Consider the following 18307-nt stretch of genomic DNA (forward strand, 5'->3'; position numbering starts at 1 on the left):
AAGGTAACACAAATACAAACACACAAATTTCTGGGAACATTTCAACTAAATAGATAAAATTCAACTTTCAAAGTAAAAATCTGGCAACGTTTCAATTTTATTATTTATTTATAGCAAAAAATAATTTTAACGATAAGCGTAGCGAGTAGGGAACTAGTGACTAGTGAGTGTATACTGTATAGTTTTTATATATATATAAAATATTTTTAATGAAAAATTTAAAAAATATATATTAACACACTAGAATTCCCTAACCCTAACGCTGCCATATTATTCACTTCTCCTCTTTCTCCTCACACCCTCTCGGTCGCCACTCTGCCGCCCTCTCCCGCGAGCGGCGTTGCTGGTCTTCTCCTCTTCAATCTGCTCCAGTGATCTCACTGGAACTCTTCCTCGAGCTTTGCCGTCTTCGGTCGTCGATCTCTCCTCCTGGTACTGGTCTCTGCCGTTGTTTACTGGCTATTGCATTGTTTTTGTTGCTGCTATTTAAAGTTTAACACTTGTTGTTACTGTGGATTATATTTTGAACCCTAATTTATTACATTGTTATTGTTGCTGCTGTTTCTTACTTAGTACCGCTAGTTTTGCTGCTGCTGTTTTTTTAAACTGCCATTGTTGTTGCTGATGCTTTTTTTTTTAATGTTTTTACTTGCAAAGTTTGGATATAATTTTAACACTGAAAATGATGAAAGTTCAACTGAAATTTCCTGAAAGTTTTGTAACATTAAGGGCAGTTTTGCTCCCGAACTTGATGGGAAGTCTTACTTAGATGTCTTGAGATTATAGTATGAAGACTGATGTTAATGAAAATTTAAATGCTTGTGGTGAAGATTGTAATTAAGGAATGTAATTAACGTATAAGGCTCAGGTAGACCTGTTACATTCTCTAATTTAATTTGTTTTGTGAAGTATGTTTATTTGTTATAGCACTTTGGATTACTGTTCTAGCTTGATGGTATGAGCAATATATTGGAAATAGGAAATCATTCTTTGCTCCTGTCTTTAGCTTGTCAAAGAATTAATTAGGCAAAGTAGGTGTTATATTATTAGAGTTTGTGGATGTTAAGAGTTTGGTGGGGGGTCTTTAGAACTGAGAAGACTAATAAAGTGATGAAGTTTTCATTTTACAGATCCAAACTCCGTTGACAAAGGTGAATTAATTTGTTCTTCGTTCTTTGCAGTTTCTCTTGCTAATTGCCAACTATGGTGAAGGCCGTGAAGCACTACAGACCTCCAGTAAGTACTTCATACACTTTGTTTAATTCTACCTCGGTGTTTTAATCCGGTGGTGTGTGTGTTGTTGTTCGTATTGGTATTTCCCTGTGCACAGTAATTAATGTCTATACTGAAAGAAGAGGAAATAGATTTTGACTTTTTTATTTCTTGTGGCAGGGGAAGAAAAAGGAGGGAAATGCAGCCAAGTTTGTTACTAGGTCACAAGCACTCAAACAACTGCAGATCAATCTACCCCTTTTCAGGTATCTTCCACATATATGAATCAGTCTAAGGTGCCCTTGTAGGAATTATCTAAGGTTCAACTGTATCCTTATGTACTGTACAGAACTGTACACCTATTCTTACATTGAATTTTGTGAATATTAGGAAACTATGCATTTTGAAGGGTGTAACTCCTAGAGAGCCAAAGAAGAAGTTCAAAGGAACACATCAGACTTATTACCATGTGAAGGATGTTGCCTTTCTTCATCACGAACCTTTGCTTGAAATACATAGAGAGATAAGAGTACATGAGAGGAAAATAAAGAAAGCAGAGGCAAAAAAGAACCTTGAACGTGCAAAAAGGCTGCGGGAGAAGACACCTAAACCCAAGATAGATAGGATTATTCGTCAGAGGTTTGTTTGTTTTGGTGGTCTGGATATTCTATCCTGTAGCTGGTGATGAATTTCCAGTTTATTAGATTTTCCTATGAATTATAGGTACCCAAGATTTGTGGATGCACTTGGGGAACTAGATGACTGTCTTTCAATGGTGCATCTTTTTGCAGCATTACCTGCTGCTGAGAGCAAAAAAATTGATATAGAATGTGTCCATAAATGTAGAAGGTATATAATCTGAATTTGAGAAATTTGAGTTAGTTTATGAGAAATATTTTTTAGGCCTTTGTGTCTAATTCTTTCATTTCCTAAGTATTTTTTTTCCATACATTTCCTTGCCCCAAAAAAGGTACAATATTATAGGGCTGTGATATTTTTATTGATTTCTCTTATTCTTGTGGCTTACATATGTTAGATTGGCACACGAATGGCAAGCATTCATATCTCGCACTCACAAACTGAGAAAAGCATTTGTATCTGTCAAAGGCATATACTATCAGGTACCAATTGCGGTAAATATAATGTTCATTAATTAATCCGGTGAGCATCATTTGCCTTATGTAAGAGGTTTTTGCAGGCAGAGGTTGAGGGTCAGAAGATAACGTGGTTGACTCCTCATTCACTACAACAGGTTGTGTCTGATGATGTTGACGTTATCACCATGCTAAATTTTCTGCAATTGTATGAGGTTAGTTTCATATTAATGTTTATATTTGTTCTTCATAATATTAAACTATTGATAACCTTGTTACCTGAATTAATAGGATTATATTTCTGTATATTCTAATGTTGTGAATATTTCATTGAAATAGTTATTAGTATTGTGTAAGGATCATGTAATGCCAAAGTTAGTTGCCTACACCTGTGGTGTGTCTGTCTATTGTATCGGTTGTGCATATTGTAATCCATTGGTGATGGAATACATCTCTATTTTGGTTTGGTTGTGATGTTGAGTTCATTAATTTATAATCTGCCATGATGAATTTTGCTGTAGCCTCTTCTTGGTTTTGTGAATTTCCGGCTCTATCATTCCATAAATTTGAAGTATCCCCCTATACTAGATCCTCGGTTGGAAGCTTTGGCAGCAGGTAGTGTTTTCTCTAACTTATGTGAAACTCTAAACTTCAATTGCTGCAGGTATTTTATGAATAATGGTATGTATAATTTTCTTTTCAAATTATGCAGATCTTTATGCTTTGTCAAGATATGCCAATGCCAATGTCAATGCTGTACCCTCTGTAGTCAATTCTGAAGCATCCCAGGTAGCTGAGTCTGAGCAAGGTGATGCCAAGCCAAAAAGGGATGATATTGAACATGAAAAATCTGAACTAAGACTTGCTCAACTTCAGCATCAACTTCCTACAAATGAACCTGGTGCACTAATGCAACTTGTTGAAGAAGCTGCTTCTGAGGAAGAAGAGGATCAAGATACAAGAGAATGTAAAAATCTCTTTAAAGATCTGAAATTCTTCTTGAGCAGAGAAGTGAGTTACTGTTTCCAAGAGATTCCGGATACATAGTATTTGCTAAGTTATGTTTTGTGTTATCTAACAATTATATAGAAAAAAGGTTTCAGTGAGGATGTTGATAATTAAAATATTGAATAATTCAAATAAGAACTTATAGAGTATACCAACAATTCATTTTCCATATTATCTAGTTATGTATTGTTTGAATGTGTCAGGTTTTGTAAGGAACTTGTTTTCAAATTTCTGCTAGATTCTATTAGATAGCATTAGATTTGTTGGAGGGTTGGTTCAACCTGTAAAGATTGTAAGAATTTATGAAATAATCTTGTCTTGGGTTATTACATAGATTCTTTAATGCTTTGCTGGTGGACTTCTGTTGGCAGGTTATCTGCAATTACCATTGTAAGACCTTTTTGAAACTCATGCCATGCCAAACCTTGGAACAGGACAACCTTGTATTTGTTTGTAGCATAAGAAAAGATTGCCTAAAGATAATCACCATATTTTGAATTGGAAAAATGAGATTTTTTTTATATAATCCTAGCATGGTTAACCTATTCTTTTTCAATTTTTTGGAAAATGTGAACATGTGTTGTGACTTTATGACATGATTTTGTATGCTTCAGTGTTACAACATGACTACTGTTGAAATTGTTAATCAATAATGGATGCCATTTTATATAATACAATCCATCATACCAAACTATCTTTGAAGTTTTTCTTGAGGTTGTATCCCCTTCTGAAATTAATTTTGCAACCATTATTAAGGTGTTCCAAAATTTTAATACTAATCATGTTTAATTTGGCTTAATCTTTTAGGTACCAAGGGAATCATTGCTTTTTGTCATTCCTGCTTTTGGTGGTATAGTTTCCTGGGAAGGAGAGGGAGCACCTTTTCAGGAATCTGACCAGAGCATCACACATCAGGTTTGTTTTTCTTACTATCTTCTAGGATTAGGTGACTTATTATACCTTATGATGTCAACTCACGTAGCTATTGGTTTCAATTTTAAGATTGTTGACAGGGATTCACAAGGACATAAGTTCCTCTCAAGAGAATATGTTCAACCACAGTGGGTATTTGACTCTGTAAATGCGCGGATTATTTTGCCAACAGTGGATTATATGGTTGGAAGGTAATTTCATAGTTTTGATTTTACTGAGTTGTCTCGGATGTGCTGTGTTTTAGCTATTTATTTGCAACATCTATCTTCTATATTGTCTAGATGTACATGTACTTTTTTACATGGGCTTGTTTAGTTTGTGTAAGCATTTTTTGTTTGCATTTTACATTTCTTTATTGTGTTATATAGAACACCAATTCAACTTCTTTATTGTCCTTACCGAGTCATTAACATATAGTGGTGTTCAAGATCCAATCCAATCCTGACCTGTAGCATGTTTTTAGGCTCAGGTTTCTTGTTTTTACCTGGTGCCATTTTTGGGTTGGGTTTGGGTCATGCTTTGGGTAAACCCAATCCAACCCAAAGGCTAATGTTACACCTAAATATTTTTTATATCATATAATATTATATTTTCTATAAAATAATTTATTCTGGTTAAATGTTCTGTTAAATTTTATTAATGTTATATATAATTAAATGTCGAGTTGACCCAGTCTAATTTGGTCCTTTCTGGTTAGGGTCAGGTCCGGGTCTAGCTAAACCTGGCCCTGACCCATGTACACTATTAACATGAAGGAACTGCTCTGGTATCTAATCCATGTAAACTACCAAAATGACACTTGGAAGGTATGAACTACAAAAAGGTTTGACAGGTTTAAAAATGTGACGAATATAACAAAGAAAAATGTTTTGGCAAGTGTCAAATGGCTTTTGTATTTGATTAAGGGCTTGGGCATTTGATCTATATATTCAACATTTGGATAACTATTTACATTGTGCATGTGAGAATACGGAGCAAAATTTGATCTCAATACCTTTTTCTTCAATTTTCTAGGGAACTTTTTGGTCATTTACAAAAAAGATCGCAAAAAAAGAAATTCACTTGGCATAAACTCTCTAGATTTTAATGATGGAGGGTCTTATTTTTCTAATCATAATTGCAAAAAGTCATATCAAAATTCAATATTCTAAAGCTCTTGTTGAGAATATATAGCTAATCTAGCTATTTTTGGCACATTTTAAACTCTTTAAATGGCTTATTTGTCATATCTTTCAGGGTTAGTTTTTTCAGTGGCATGAATTTTTGGGTACATTTGCGTTAGTTTTTACTTTACCCTGTAATGTCAATGTATGTGTACTTCCATCTTAACAATAATTTTTCATTTTGGTCAATAGGATACCTCCTCCACACTTGTCGCCTTTTATTGATTACGAGGAAGAAGGAGCATATATTCCTGACTATGCGAAGACCATTAAACAATTGCAAGCTGCCGCCAGAAAAGAAGTCCTTCCACTCCCAGGTGTTGGAAAAGAAGATCTGGAAGACCCTCAAAATATTCTGGTTGAAGGTATTATGGATCGGGCAGAGGCCAACCAAGCAGCTCAAAGAAAGCAAAAGGTATGCATATTCTTGGATCGGTGTACAGTTACGATACAATGAGTGGATCCCTGAAGTCGATATTTTTAGATTTATTCGGGTACTAAAGTATTTCAATTCCAATGGTTGCATTGCAGATGATGATGCTAGAGCAGCAATACCATAATGATTTGAAGAAAGAACTTCAAGGTGTTACGTATGGTAAAATGGATTCCAATGTTGATAAACAAACGTCAACTGGAGAGATACAAACTGGAGAAGAATCCACTGACAATGCTCAGCAGAAGGATGATGCTGATGACATGGGTACACTTATGATGTCTCGTAAAAAGCGGAAGCTATTGGAAGCCATGAAGGTAAAGCTTTCTATCCCTTGTTTTGTATACCGAGTTGCTTAGGCTTTTCTTCTAGCACTGCATAAGTTTTGGTACTATCTTGTGTCAGACACACTAGCGTATGTATCCCATAACTACAAAACCTATATAGAAAGTGGTAAGAATTTAATCTGCAATATAGTGTTAAGATAATATGGTATGACCTGGTACTGTCAAAATAATTCAAGGAAACAAGTAGTGTCTTAATTCATGGCAATGGTATTGCTTGTGTATTATTTCTTTTTTCCCCAATCAATTAATTATGTGCCTGAACTTATGGTTGCAAAGTTGCAGGTTTACTTTAAATTCTAACGTTATTCCTCTAACTCTATTTTTATTTTAATGTCATTCAGATATCTAATGAACGGAAGCAGGCTAAAAATGATCTCATTAAGCAACGGAAAAAGAAAATAGACGAAGCTCATAAAAAGAGCTGAAGGGATCTGCATTCTGGTGCAGGATACAATTTTGACTTCATTATGCAATGTATTTGCTAATTTAAATGAATGCTTTGTTTGTTATAGGAACTTGACGATAATTTTAGTACTGCTCTTTTTGTAGTCAGTAAGGTAACTGCATTTTCTGATTTGTTTAAATATTAGTTTTCTAGGTATTGGAGCCCTATCTAATTTTCCCCCTTCCCCGCTTTGCGTTTTTGTTGCTATGCATTATTTTTTGGTTCCTAGCGGTTGTGCCAAAAATTAAAATTGTCTAAAACTTTTATTTCATCTTGCCCCCCTAATGTTTTCAAACTATTGACATAACTTTTGTTAAATTTATTACTTGAAAATGCGAAGATTTGCAACTGAACGAAAACGAAAACCAATTACTTACCGCTACTATATTATTCTGAGAAGTTCCTAACCTTTAAAAGCGCAAATATTGATACGCCTCCAACAACAAGGAATGGACATACCTGAAACAAAAATAGAAATGCTTAAACATGGACTAATTTGATCCGAAATCATAAACATATCTTGTCACCTAATGTTTCGTTACCAGACCTGTTATCCCTTGACAGAAGAACAGATGCGATTAATTTTAAATTTTTGAGGAATTAAGGGTTAATTTGGATAGGTGGTAAATAATTTTTTTTATTTTTACCTTATAAAAAATTAAAGAATTAATGTTTAGTATAATTTTTTAAGAAGTTATTTAAAGTATTTATGAAAAAATTGAGAAAAAGTGACTTCTCCTATAATAATTTTTTTAATCATTTTTTTAAAATAAATATTTTTATAACTAAAAAATCAAATATAAAATAATTTTGTTTTTTTATGTTTTAAGTTTATTTTAAAAAAGTTTAATTAAGTTATTTATTTAAATTGATTCTAATTTGATTGATAAAATTATTTGGTGATGAATTTGACAAAAGACTTATTTTAATTGGCTATTAACCCATATTAACGTTTCATGAATTTTGGTGATTTTAGAGAATATCAGAATAGGATAGGAATACCCTGTGACTTCTGAACACGTAGTGGTGGAGTTTGAAACAAAATTTTGGAGGGGCCAAAATTTACATAAAAATTTGATAATAATATTTGTATTAAAATAAAATTTATAAATATAATTATTCTTTAAGTTTGTTACTTATAAAATAATAAATAAATAATTCTGTAGATAAAAAATAGAAAATAATTTATAATAGTACTCTCCTTTTTAAATATTAGTCTTCTTCTTAAAAATGCATCAATTTTTTAATTTTTTATTATTAATTTATATAAAAATTTGAATATATATCCTGTAAAATATGTAAAAAGAATTAGAAGAATAAATATTAAAATTTATAATATTTATTGAATTTTTTTATCAATTTATATAAATAAAATAATATCAATACTTATTGAATATTCTAAATATTTTTTATCATATAAAAAATTAAATCAAATAAACAGTAAAATATAAAATAATATTAAATTAATTAAATAAAAATATCTAATTTTTTATATTTGAACTCAAAGGTAGAAGAAGTATTGCTTGTTAAATAAAGAGCTGAGAATATAGAAGCTACTAGCAAAGTAGAGTATTTTTTATAATGATGATTTTTATCTTTTATTTTGTTAAATGATCTTTTTTTATTCTTATCTTTTTTGTTAAATAACTTTTTTATTTGATTTGATTGTTAGACGATTTTTTTTTTATGTTTATGCTTTTTGTTAGATAACTTTTTTATTTAATTTGATTTTATTTTTTAATTTTGATGTGTTATGAAAGCCAACAAATCACAATCCAACATGTTTTTAATGTCTAAAACTATAAATTATTGTGTAATAAAAATAAAATATTTAAACCGGTTAAACTATTTTTTATTTTTCAAAAATGTATTATTAATTTTTTAATAAAAAATTTGGGAGAGGCCATGACCCCTGTTGGAACTTGGAAGAACTGTTATTCCCATTTCCATCTCCTGATACTATTATTCTCCACCTTTAAAAGTTAAAGTAATTCGTAGTTGAGCTTTAAACCCATGATCTATTCGGACATTTTCCATGGGGCCGGTTTGGTTATCAAAACATGCTTAATATAGTTGTATAATATACAATTAAATTAGATTGGTCTAATAATTAATTTAGTGTTTATTTTGAAAAAAGATTTTTTTTATTTTTTAGCGTGTTTAGTAAATTTTTAGTAGTAAAAATAAAAGTATTAAAAAAATAAATTTTTTTTTAGAAAAATTATAATTTATATCTTTTTTTAAAAGATCTTTTTTTTTAATTTTTTTATATAATAAATAAATAAAAAATACTTTTATATTGTTATACCCAAACATAATTGATAGATAAAAAGATCTTTTTACATAAGATACCTAAACATAAAATTACTTTTATTTTTCTATAAGATATTTTTAAAAAAAATAACTAAAAAAAGATATTTTTTTAGAAATTCACCCAAACAAGTTTTTAGGGTTTGTTTGGACGTCATTCTTTAAAAAAGATCTTTTTTAAATGATATTTTTTTAAAAAATCTCTCACAAAAATAAAAGTAATTTTATATTTAGATATCTTATATAAAAAAAATTTTAATATTAATATATTTAAGTAAAATAAAATAAAAATATTTTTTTATTAATTTATTATGTAAAAATAATTTTTTAAAAAAATCTTTAAAAAAGATGTAAATTTTAATTTTTTTAAAAAATATTTTATTTATTTTTTTAATATCTTAATATTTATTATTAAAAATTTATCAAACATATTAAAATAAAAATTCATTAAAATTTTTTTTTTATTAATTTAATGTCGTTCAAATAAGTACTGTATAATATACTAGCAGTCACATGGATCTTCCGGGGCAAGTGGCAACTAGTTATAGACCAAAACGCAGCGTCTGTTCATAGGGCAGCGTTTGGATTTTGGATCCACCATCAAATTTCAGTTGAGGGACGCTTTAACTTCCCAGCTCTAGGGTTCCTCCAATTTTACCTCCCTTGCTCAGCTTCTTCCCCATTCGCGTCCTTCGCTCCTCCACCTCGCCACGCCAATACGCCGTCGTTTACCGCAACTCAGCTTCTTGTCTCTTCTTACCTTTCTCTTAATCGGTAACGTTTCTTCCCCAATTCTCTCTCTGTTCATGTTTTAACACTCGCACTTCACTCACTTCCCTCTCTCATTTTGAACTCTTAACCCAACACGCAATGCTAGCAATATGTACATGTTTGCGGGTGCATATATTCACATTTTCAGTGTAATTCTCTTATGAAAATTTAAATTTATTATTTATCCTCTGCAATTAGGAGAAAAGGGGTTTCGTTGGATATGGATAGTCATGAACAGTTGAACGAGGAAATGGAGATGGATATGGAGATGGATTCGGGTTCCGAAGATGAAAAGAGCAGAGCTAGAAACTGTGTAAGTGGCTCTTTGGAAGATGAGAAGCCGCCATGCCAAGCTGAGGATCCTGCCGACCCTGCCGCCACCATGTGCGGTGCCCCTACCTTGCAAGTGGGTTTTGAAGTAACCAAAACTGTCGTGATCTCCGAGGAAGTTAAAGGAGCAAATGGCGAGAATGGCAGCCTCTCGTCTTCTTTGAAGGGCGAAGGGAGTCCCACCAGAAACTGTGTGTTGGATGGAAGATGTATCCTTGTGTGTGTTTGTCTTTTCTCCTATGTGCTAGTGATTTGTAGCTTGGAGAGGCAATTGAAGTTTCTGCTTGTGTCTGGGTTTTATTTTCGAAGGGGGAGGAGGGAAGGGAAGGAAAGGGCTTTAAAGAAGGAAAATAAGCTCACAGCTACTGTTGAAACCCCTTCCCTTCTCTCTCATTGCTTCTAGAATAAAACAACCAAACACATTTATCAGGGGTCATCCAAAATGTTGCATATATAATTCTTTGTTGAAGAAAGTTGATTTCCTTGAATGAAAATTAATTAGTCTCTCTTGTGCTTCTTAAGTTCTGTATGCTGTAATTGCAGTAAATCCTTTCTGTAACAATGTATGTGATTTTTCATATCAGACCAAGAGTATGTAGTATCAATTAGGTGATGATGGTTTGCTTCTTATTATTTTCAAAGGACTTGTAGTTCCGTAATATGTGTAATAGCTATTTTAGGTGCTAAACGAGCCCGGATTGCTGTTGATGAACATCAACCATCAGTTCATTTCGTATATAATTCCCTAACAAGGTATGCGATATTACAACAGGATATGATCTTTATACGAAAATGGAAAGGGAAAAAAATTGAAAAACCAAGTTTTATATCTTTTTAATTGTAAAATATCTGATCTTGCCTTTAAGTTTAATTGAATGATAGGTTTCGGTGATTAACTTTTTATGTGTTGACCCTTTCCAGAGCTAGTAGACAGAAGCTTGAAGAGCTACTACAGCAGTGGTCAGAGTGGCATGCTAAACATGTTTCTTCATCCAATGTAAGGCCTGCTGTTTTAAAATTCTTTTGTTGAAAGCTTATTTTTCTTTAAAGTTTAAAGTGATTAAATGAGTAATTAGAGAATAAAATATGATCAAAATAAAACATGTAAACAGACAAAAATGTGAATATCTTTATTAGCATGGGGTTGGAATGAGAATTGTAGTTTTTATATTTATAATTGTGGAGCTACAGTCCATGTAGTGTCAGTGATTGGTAAACATATGCAAATATATATATATATATATATATATATATATATATATATATATATATATACTTATAAATATGATGAGTTCTAAGTTTCTTGGTCTTCAGATGAAACCTCCATACTAAAATGTGGTGATATGATAGGTATTTATTTTGTGGGATGAATGAGGTACAAAGTTTTATTATTTTCAAAAGTTGTCTTCTGTGATGATTCATGAGAAAAAAAAAAATCATAATTTGTCTATGATTGACAGAAGTCTTGTAGGAACTGACCTGTAGACAATTCGAGTGATCTTGAGAACTTGAATTGGAAGGATCCTCAGATTAGATCATTGATGTGTTGGCAAACAAATGATGCCAATTCTTTTAATACTATTGCTAATTCTATTTTGCTTTTTTAGCTTCCCAAACGATGATATGAATTAGTTAGCTATGTTTGTCTCTCCAGGATCCTAGCGATGTGTTGGAATCTGGCGAGGAGACATTTTTTCCTGCTCTGAACGTTGGCCTTGAAAAGACCTCGGCTGTGGTGAGTTAGTATTTTTATGACAACCTCCTTAACTGTGGGCCTGTATGCTTTCAATTCCACTGCTAGGAAACTAGTCCAGTCACTCTCATGGTGGTAATCTGATTTATCCCGGAATAGATGTTTTAGTTGTGTTTCGCATAGTCGCAGTGATAAGTTACAGTAGCCATTGCAGTGTGCATTCATTGCATCTTGTTATAACTGCCTTGTCCATTTTTATTTTTCTATTGCTTTTAATTTGTTAGTCCATTTTTGTTATTAGTTACTAATTTTAATGCACTATATTACTATTTATTATATCAATGTGGATTGTGGAAACCCATCTCTAGTTACGGTTACACCATAAATTATTAGGATAATTAGCATGTTATCATATTGGCTAGTATATGCACTTGTTAACAGTATTCACCTTAGAAAACTGGAAAATATTATATTTTTTTATGCCAGTTTTTTTATCCAATTTCTTTATATTGCAGTCATTCTGGATGGATAAACAGACAAGAAATGATAAGAATAAAGATTTTGTACCTGTAGATGATAATTCTGTACCTCTATATGATCGTGGATATGCTTTGGGATTGACTTCAGCTGATGGTTCAAGTAACTTGGATGGGTATATGCTGTCACTTACTATTATTTTAGATGAAAACTGGATGCATCTAATTTTCTAGTTCTTGGTGGTTCATGTGCTTGTGTGATGTTTGAAATATAAATAATATGAAATATGACTAGTGGAAGTATCTTCTTTTTATTAATACCATATTTATTATGACATGTGCAACTGTGCAGTGCATATCAAACAATTGCTTGCTAGTGCAATAATTGATCATTGTGGCTACAGTGTTTCTTCTTTCTTCTAGAAAAGAATCATAATTAAACAGTTGGCTTGCAAAAAATTGATTCTTATTTAATTGTGATGTTGCACTGCTCATAAAGCCTTGGCTTGATGGCTCAACAATTGATCACTGTGGCTACTGGCCAGAGTTTCGTCTTTTGTGGTTCTAGAAAAGAATCATAACTAAAATGCTGCCTTGAAAATTTTATTCTTATTTTAAATTTCTAATTTTATTACCTTCATACTTTTAAGTGTGTTAGGTTTCCCCTATTTTAGATTCCCTTAATGGTTTAGAGAATGATCTGAGAAAGAAAGTCTGTTTCCTTTTAGAAGTATCTTTTTAGTTTTATAAAATTTGCCTTCTTGGTTCTATGGGGGCTCGCATTGAGCAGACTAGCAATTGGTAGAACTCTTCTGTACAGTGTATTTGACACTATCTTTTTTGTTTTATCGTGTCACTTACTCTGCAATGAGGAGTTTCAATACTTCTCTTTAAAGATCATTTTGTCCATATTTTCAAGTTAGCAACTGTATTCCCAGTATCTTCTATTTAAAGCTGGACATATTCCTTTAAGTGGTAGAAACTGGCGCTCGGCAACAATAATTGGTATTACAGCAGCATCTAAGACTGAGATGTGGGAAAAATGCTCTGTATTTGATCAAATTATTGGAAAATATTGGCACCTGGAAACAATATTTTTACCAAAGGTGTTGTAATTTGAAAATTAATTGGGACAAGACTTTCTGTTGGTCATACCCGCTTTGAAATCTTTATTGGGATATGCTGATTTAAGAACAGTTGAGTGGTAATGTATTATATAATTTCAGGGTAAATTACGCTTACCTCTCGAGATTTGTCTGAACTACACTTGGCTCTTCTCTAGCTGTCCAATATAAACCAACTTCCCCTACTTTACAATCGTCTCATATGAAATGCCCTTACCCATCTCTCTCTCTCTCTCTCTCTCTCTCTCTCTCTCTCTCTCTCTCTCACACACACACACACACACACTCCCATCTTCTGCCTCCCCTACCAAACTCTAACCCAAACTCCATCTGACACCACTCCCCCTTAATAGAGTACATTTGTTTTGTGTTTAAGATGAATGAGAACAATTGGTTTTAGTGTTTCAGCAAAGACACTTCTGTCTAGGATCTATAATAAAGTTTTGCAAATTTTCGCAGGACAATTTTCAGCTTAGATTCATGGTTACTGTATCCCATAGTTGAGGCTTAAAAAATCTTGTTCATAACTGTGTCACACTGTAGGAGATCCCAACAAGCATTCACCACTTCTTTGGCAATGGTTGAGACATTCACTGCCCACTATTGTGAAGTTTAAGTGGTGTTTAATGCAAAGTTACAATATTGATTTATTTATATCCTCTGACATTCCTTTCATTTGCAATGAATGCCGCAATACAACTTCCATTTGTAATGAATACCATAAAGTTCTCTGATGTTAGGTTATATGCCGGAATTAGTTATCTAGTAGTGAGTATTTTTCGGTCTACATGATTTAAGAGAATATCTTGTTGCTCATTCATGTCCTTACTATCATGGGAAATTGTAAGCTTCCATCCTTCCATTTTTAGCTTCATGACCCATCATTGAGGCAGGTAAAGACTTTTGGAATAGACAAATTTATGTCATCAAAGGTACAAATAAAGCTTACAAAATTTTTAGTGATTTGAAACACCCTTATTGATCTCTGAAGTATTCACACTGTGTTCGTGGCTAGAAGGCTAAGGGAGTACATGTGTTTAGGAAAGAACCGGAAGTTTAGGCTCAAGGACCATGCTGACATTCAAGCAAAGCCTTACTTGGCCAGTTACAGTAATTTTTATCACACATTATATGGTATGGCAGATGATTCTAGCTGACTATGGCATATTGTTTTGGTGGTAGGATTTATCAGTTAAGCTGTCTATGGTAAATACCTTGCAGAATAGCCCATATTTTCTGTACTGCTTCTGTTTCTCTGCAATGATTTGCCTTAACATTAGAGTTCGTATTAAGGTGGCAAGATTTTGGGTAGACATTTGGTGGATAATGTATGTACCTTGTAGGATTCTTTTGCTTGAGGTTTTGGAAAGATTTGCTGATATCGGTGTTTAAGGGAGGGGTTTTACCATGTGTGGCTCTCAAACCTGTACAAGTGCTGCTGCTTGATGCTTTGAACACACCATTTATTTTACTGTGTTATCCTGGGATATTGGGGCATAGACAACCAGCTTGAACCAGGGGATGCTCCTAATTATTTTACTTGGAAAGTTCATTTACAAACTGAAGTTCACTGAGATTCGGGTGTTTTTGTTCAATTTTTATTGGGAGCAGCATATGGGGAAATATTTTGACTGACTGTTACGACAATGTAATCAAGGATATGGATATTGTCAGTCTCAGTTGAATTTCGCTTACATTATCACAATGGTTAAGAAAAAGAATATATCAGTTGCTTATATATTTTTCCTGTTGCTTCCACAATTCTGGCATCTTGTATTTTTGTAGTGCTGTGCCTTGTGCCTAATGATGTGAAGGAGCTGCTTTTCCTTCTGGTTGGGCTCACAGTTGTGGATGATCATTTAAATAGAGAAATCAAAGCAGTTCCAGGTTTTTTCTCTTTTTCACACCAATGTTAGGAAAAAGGGGAGAAACATTTTATTGGGTTAAGATCAACCATTGTGGGGTTATGGGAGCATCTCTGGATTCTTCATAATGCATAGAGGTTTCTTAGGCCAATTACATTGCTTTCACATCTGATATGTTCTATATTTTTTCAGCATTTTGAACTTACATGTTTGTCATTAATTCCTGATGAAGCATCCAGTTATTTGATTGTACTTGATAAATTTCCATTAGAAGCTGCTGTACTTAACTTCCTTTTTCATATTGTAGTGGTTTGGAGATTGTGGATGATGCTGCCCGGTGTTTCAACTGTGGTTCCTACAGCCATTCCTTGAGAGATTGTACAAGGCCTCGTGACAGTGCTGCTGTCAATATTGCTCGCAAGCAGCACAAGACCCGTCGAAACCAGAATGCGAGTTCTCGAAATCCAACTCGATATTATCAGGATTCTCCAACTGGAAAGTATGCTGGTTTGAGGCCAGGTGCTCTTGATGATGTAACACGTCAACTCTTGGGCTTGGGGGTAAGAGTTTTTGCTCATTTTAGTCAATGAAATCTTCAATTCCCCCCACCACCCCAAAAAGAAGAAGTTATATCAAGAGAAATTAGGGAAATTTTAACTAGGGGAGGACAGGATATATTCCAAATTGGGAAAAACAAAACGGTCGTATCCTTCGGGTATGCAAAAAAGGATTCAAGGAATCCATACAAACTTTGACAGAATCTATTCAAGGAATTTATATTGCGCTTCTGTTGACAGTATAGTGAAACACATGACTTGGGATGGTTACATTCCTCTAGTCCCTCGGAAGTATGGAAAGGTGAAAAGAGGAGATGAAAGAAAAATGTTAATTAGATAGTTAGTGACTCAAAAGTTGAGTGTCTTGACCCTGTATGAATAACTAAATGACACTTGTGCACTTTAGTTTAGATGCCATTTCAGATATATTGCTTAAGTTTCCCAAAAAATTTATATTTATTTGGTCCTTAACAATATAGATAGAGTGTACCTTTAACGATGAACTGAACTTTGGGGTATCATGAGTTTCTCCTTTTTCTTTAACCAACAAAATGTGACTTGTTTCTACTAGTAACACAATCCCCCAAGGAATAGATTTATTTATGGTATGCCATGTGAAGTAGCTTATAATATTTTGCTTGTTCAACTACTTGTTTGTACTGTATTTTTTAGTGTAAGTATTGGCAAAATGATTGTACTGATAGGTTGCATAACTATACAATGGAGAGTAATAAGACATCATAATTTTTATTTTATATTTTCATAAAATTATACAATGTTTTCTTGTGCAGGAACTTGATCCACCCCCTTGGCTTAACAGAATGCGGGAATTAGGGTACCCACCTGGATATCTTGGTAAAGTACATTTCTTTGACCTTAATTACCCTTTTTTATAGGACCAAAGTTGTAAAATTATTTTCACGATCACTTTGTTGAACCTCTGATATAAACCCAATTAAAAACAAGTGAAATTGTTCATATAACAACCCAAGGGATGAACTCTTTTGGCAACTTCAAGATCAAGACAGCATGAAATATTTGCATTTTGCTCACATACCTCTTAATACAGAATTTTATTTATTTATTTAGAAAAATGCGCTTTTCATATAATAGTGGTGTGAAGTCATGTGTGAGGATTTCACAAGTGCATTTCATTTTTAGATGTAAGTTACTGTCTGCATGACACGAGACTACTAAGTGGTGTATAATATATTGTATTGGATTCGATACTTATTAATGTTTTAAATTTTTATATATGATAGTATTTTTTTAGACAATTTAATGCTGCACATGCTGTTATCTCTTATTTGCAAGTCTCTTTTAGTCTTTTATTTGGCAAAGTTTGCTCCATGTACTGTATTCTATCTTTTTCCTTTTTCTTATTTTGTATATCAAATTAATTAATTATTCCAATAACATGGTATGGAATTTAGATGTGGATGATGAGGATGAACCTTCTGGTATTACAATCTACACTGATAGGGAGATTGCAGAGCAAGAGGATGGAGAAATTGTGGAAGTTGATTATTCAAAACCAAAACGAAAGATGACCATTGAATTCCCAGGAATAAATGCTCCTATTCCAAAAAATGCTGATGATAAATTGTGGGCGGCCGGACCTGCGCCCTCGGGTTCAGATACATCAAATAGTTCAAGGACACACCACAGATCAAATCATAGCTCAGACTATGGCAGCAGAGGATACTTTCGTGAGCAAAGATCTTCTGGGGATTTCCGGGATGATGGTCCCCCTGGGGACCCAGGATACGGTTCCTATACGCATAGTTTTCATCCTAGGTATGGTGGGCATGATTCTTTGGCAAGGAGTCCTTCAATGTCGAGGTCCTATTCAGACGGTAGGAGAAGTCCTTTGCATGAAGAAGAACCCCCCAGGCCTTTTTCCTTTCATTCTCTTCATTACTCAAGTTCAGAGAGGCTTTCTTCGTCCTTTGACCGAGATTTTGGTAGATTTGGAAGCTCAACCTCTGGAAGCCTACCCGACAGAGATTACGATCGAACATCTCGAATGCACTCAGATGATCGTTACTCTCGTAGTTGGAGATGAAACTAAATTATGTATCCAAAAAACAAAAGAAAAATACAAGGTTAGGGAATGTACAAAGTGCTAGGGAAGTTGGCATATATTTAGCCGTTTCTGGTAGCTTTTTGTATGCATACTCCTTTTGTTATTAGGTTTCCGACCTCAACTATTTTGTAACTCTGGTTTGCTTGCAGAAAGGATTGTAAAATAATCTACTGTTGGCTCATTTATATATATAAATCATTGTCTAAGTTTTTAAAATGTAATAATCGTTGCAATGGTATTATAAATTAATAAGAAAAACAACTATTTGTACTCATAAATTTTACGAACGCTGACAAAAGTACTCATTAAAAAAGGAAACTAATGTTGTATCCATTAAAGATGGATTCCGTACGACATAAGTATTTAACTCTTAAATTTATATTGACTTTTTAATAAAATTCCAAAATTACCCCATCATTATCTTCAACTTCTCTTCTCTTCTTTCTAAAATCTCCAACAC

At 33.2% G+C, this 18307-nt stretch overlaps 2 protein-coding genes across 4 annotated transcripts; both read left to right on the plus strand.

The window, feature by feature from the left end:
• Positions 1-238: 238 nt before the first annotated feature.
• LOC130956249 (pescadillo homolog) lies at positions 239-6915 on the plus strand. 2 transcript variants are annotated; one of them, XM_057883296.1, is made up of 14 exons: positions 239-432; positions 1182-1236; positions 1393-1478; positions 1603-1851; positions 1936-2061; positions 2249-2333; positions 2411-2521; positions 2828-2921; positions 3019-3317; positions 4122-4229; positions 4317-4438; positions 5603-5825; positions 5942-6160; positions 6532-6914. In XM_057883296.1, the coding sequence occupies exons 2-14, from the start codon at positions 1204-1206 to the stop codon at positions 6613-6615; spliced, it is 1839 nt and encodes a 612-aa protein (XP_057739279.1). In that variant the 5' UTR covers positions 239-432; positions 1182-1203; the 3' UTR covers positions 6616-6914. The 2 variants fall into 2 exon arrangements, with proteins under 2 accessions (XP_057739279.1, XP_057739280.1); XM_057883297.1 differs by having other exon boundaries at positions 252-432; positions 1131-1236; positions 6532-6915.
• Positions 6916-9473: 2558 nt separating this feature from the next.
• On the plus strand, positions 9474-18063 carry LOC130955466 (uncharacterized). Of its 2 annotated transcripts, none has more exons than XM_057882315.1 (9): positions 9474-9719; positions 9915-10255; positions 10718-10799; positions 10968-11043; positions 11701-11781; positions 12255-12391; positions 15512-15764; positions 16553-16616; positions 17195-18063. In XM_057882315.1, exons 2-9 carry the CDS (start codon positions 9937-9939, stop codon positions 17824-17826), a joined length of 1644 nt encoding a protein of 547 aa, XP_057738298.1. In that variant the 5' UTR covers positions 9474-9719; positions 9915-9936; the 3' UTR covers positions 17827-18063. The 2 variants fall into 2 exon arrangements, with proteins under 2 accessions (XP_057738298.1, XP_057738299.1); XM_057882316.1 differs by having other exon boundaries at positions 9476-9719; positions 9923-10255.
• The last annotated feature ends 244 nt before the right edge of the window (positions 18064-18307 follow it).

The sequence above is a fragment of the Arachis stenosperma genome, chromosome 10, assembly GCF_014773155.1.
Source record: "Arachis stenosperma cultivar V10309 chromosome 10, arast.V10309.gnm1.PFL2, whole genome shotgun sequence".
NCBI lineage: Eukaryota > Viridiplantae > Streptophyta > Magnoliopsida > Fabales > Fabaceae > Arachis > Arachis stenosperma.

Excerpts from the sequence above, each read along its gene's own strand:
- LOC130956249 (XM_057883296.1), top strand. The coding sequence starts at position 1,204 with ATGGTGAAGGCCGTGAAGCACTACAGACCTCCA. Across the intron at positions 1,479-1,602 it reads ATCAATCTACCCCTTTTCAG|GAAACTATGCATTTTGAAGG; the intron begins GTATCTTCCACA and ends TGTGAATATTAG. Across the intron at positions 2,922-3,018 it reads GTTGGAAGCTTTGGCAGCAG|ATCTTTATGCTTTGTCAAGA; the intron begins GTAGTGTTTTCT and ends CAAATTATGCAG.
- LOC130955466 (XM_057882315.1), top strand. The coding sequence starts at position 9,937 with ATGGATAGTCATGAACAGTTGAACGAGGAAATGGAGATGGATATGGAG. Across the intron at positions 10,800-10,967 it reads GTATATAATTCCCTAACAAG|AGCTAGTAGACAGAAGCTTG; the intron begins GTATGCGATATT and ends GACCCTTTCCAG. Across the intron at positions 11,782-12,254 it reads TTGAAAAGACCTCGGCTGTG|TCATTCTGGATGGATAAACA; the intron begins GTGAGTTAGTAT and ends TTTATATTGCAG.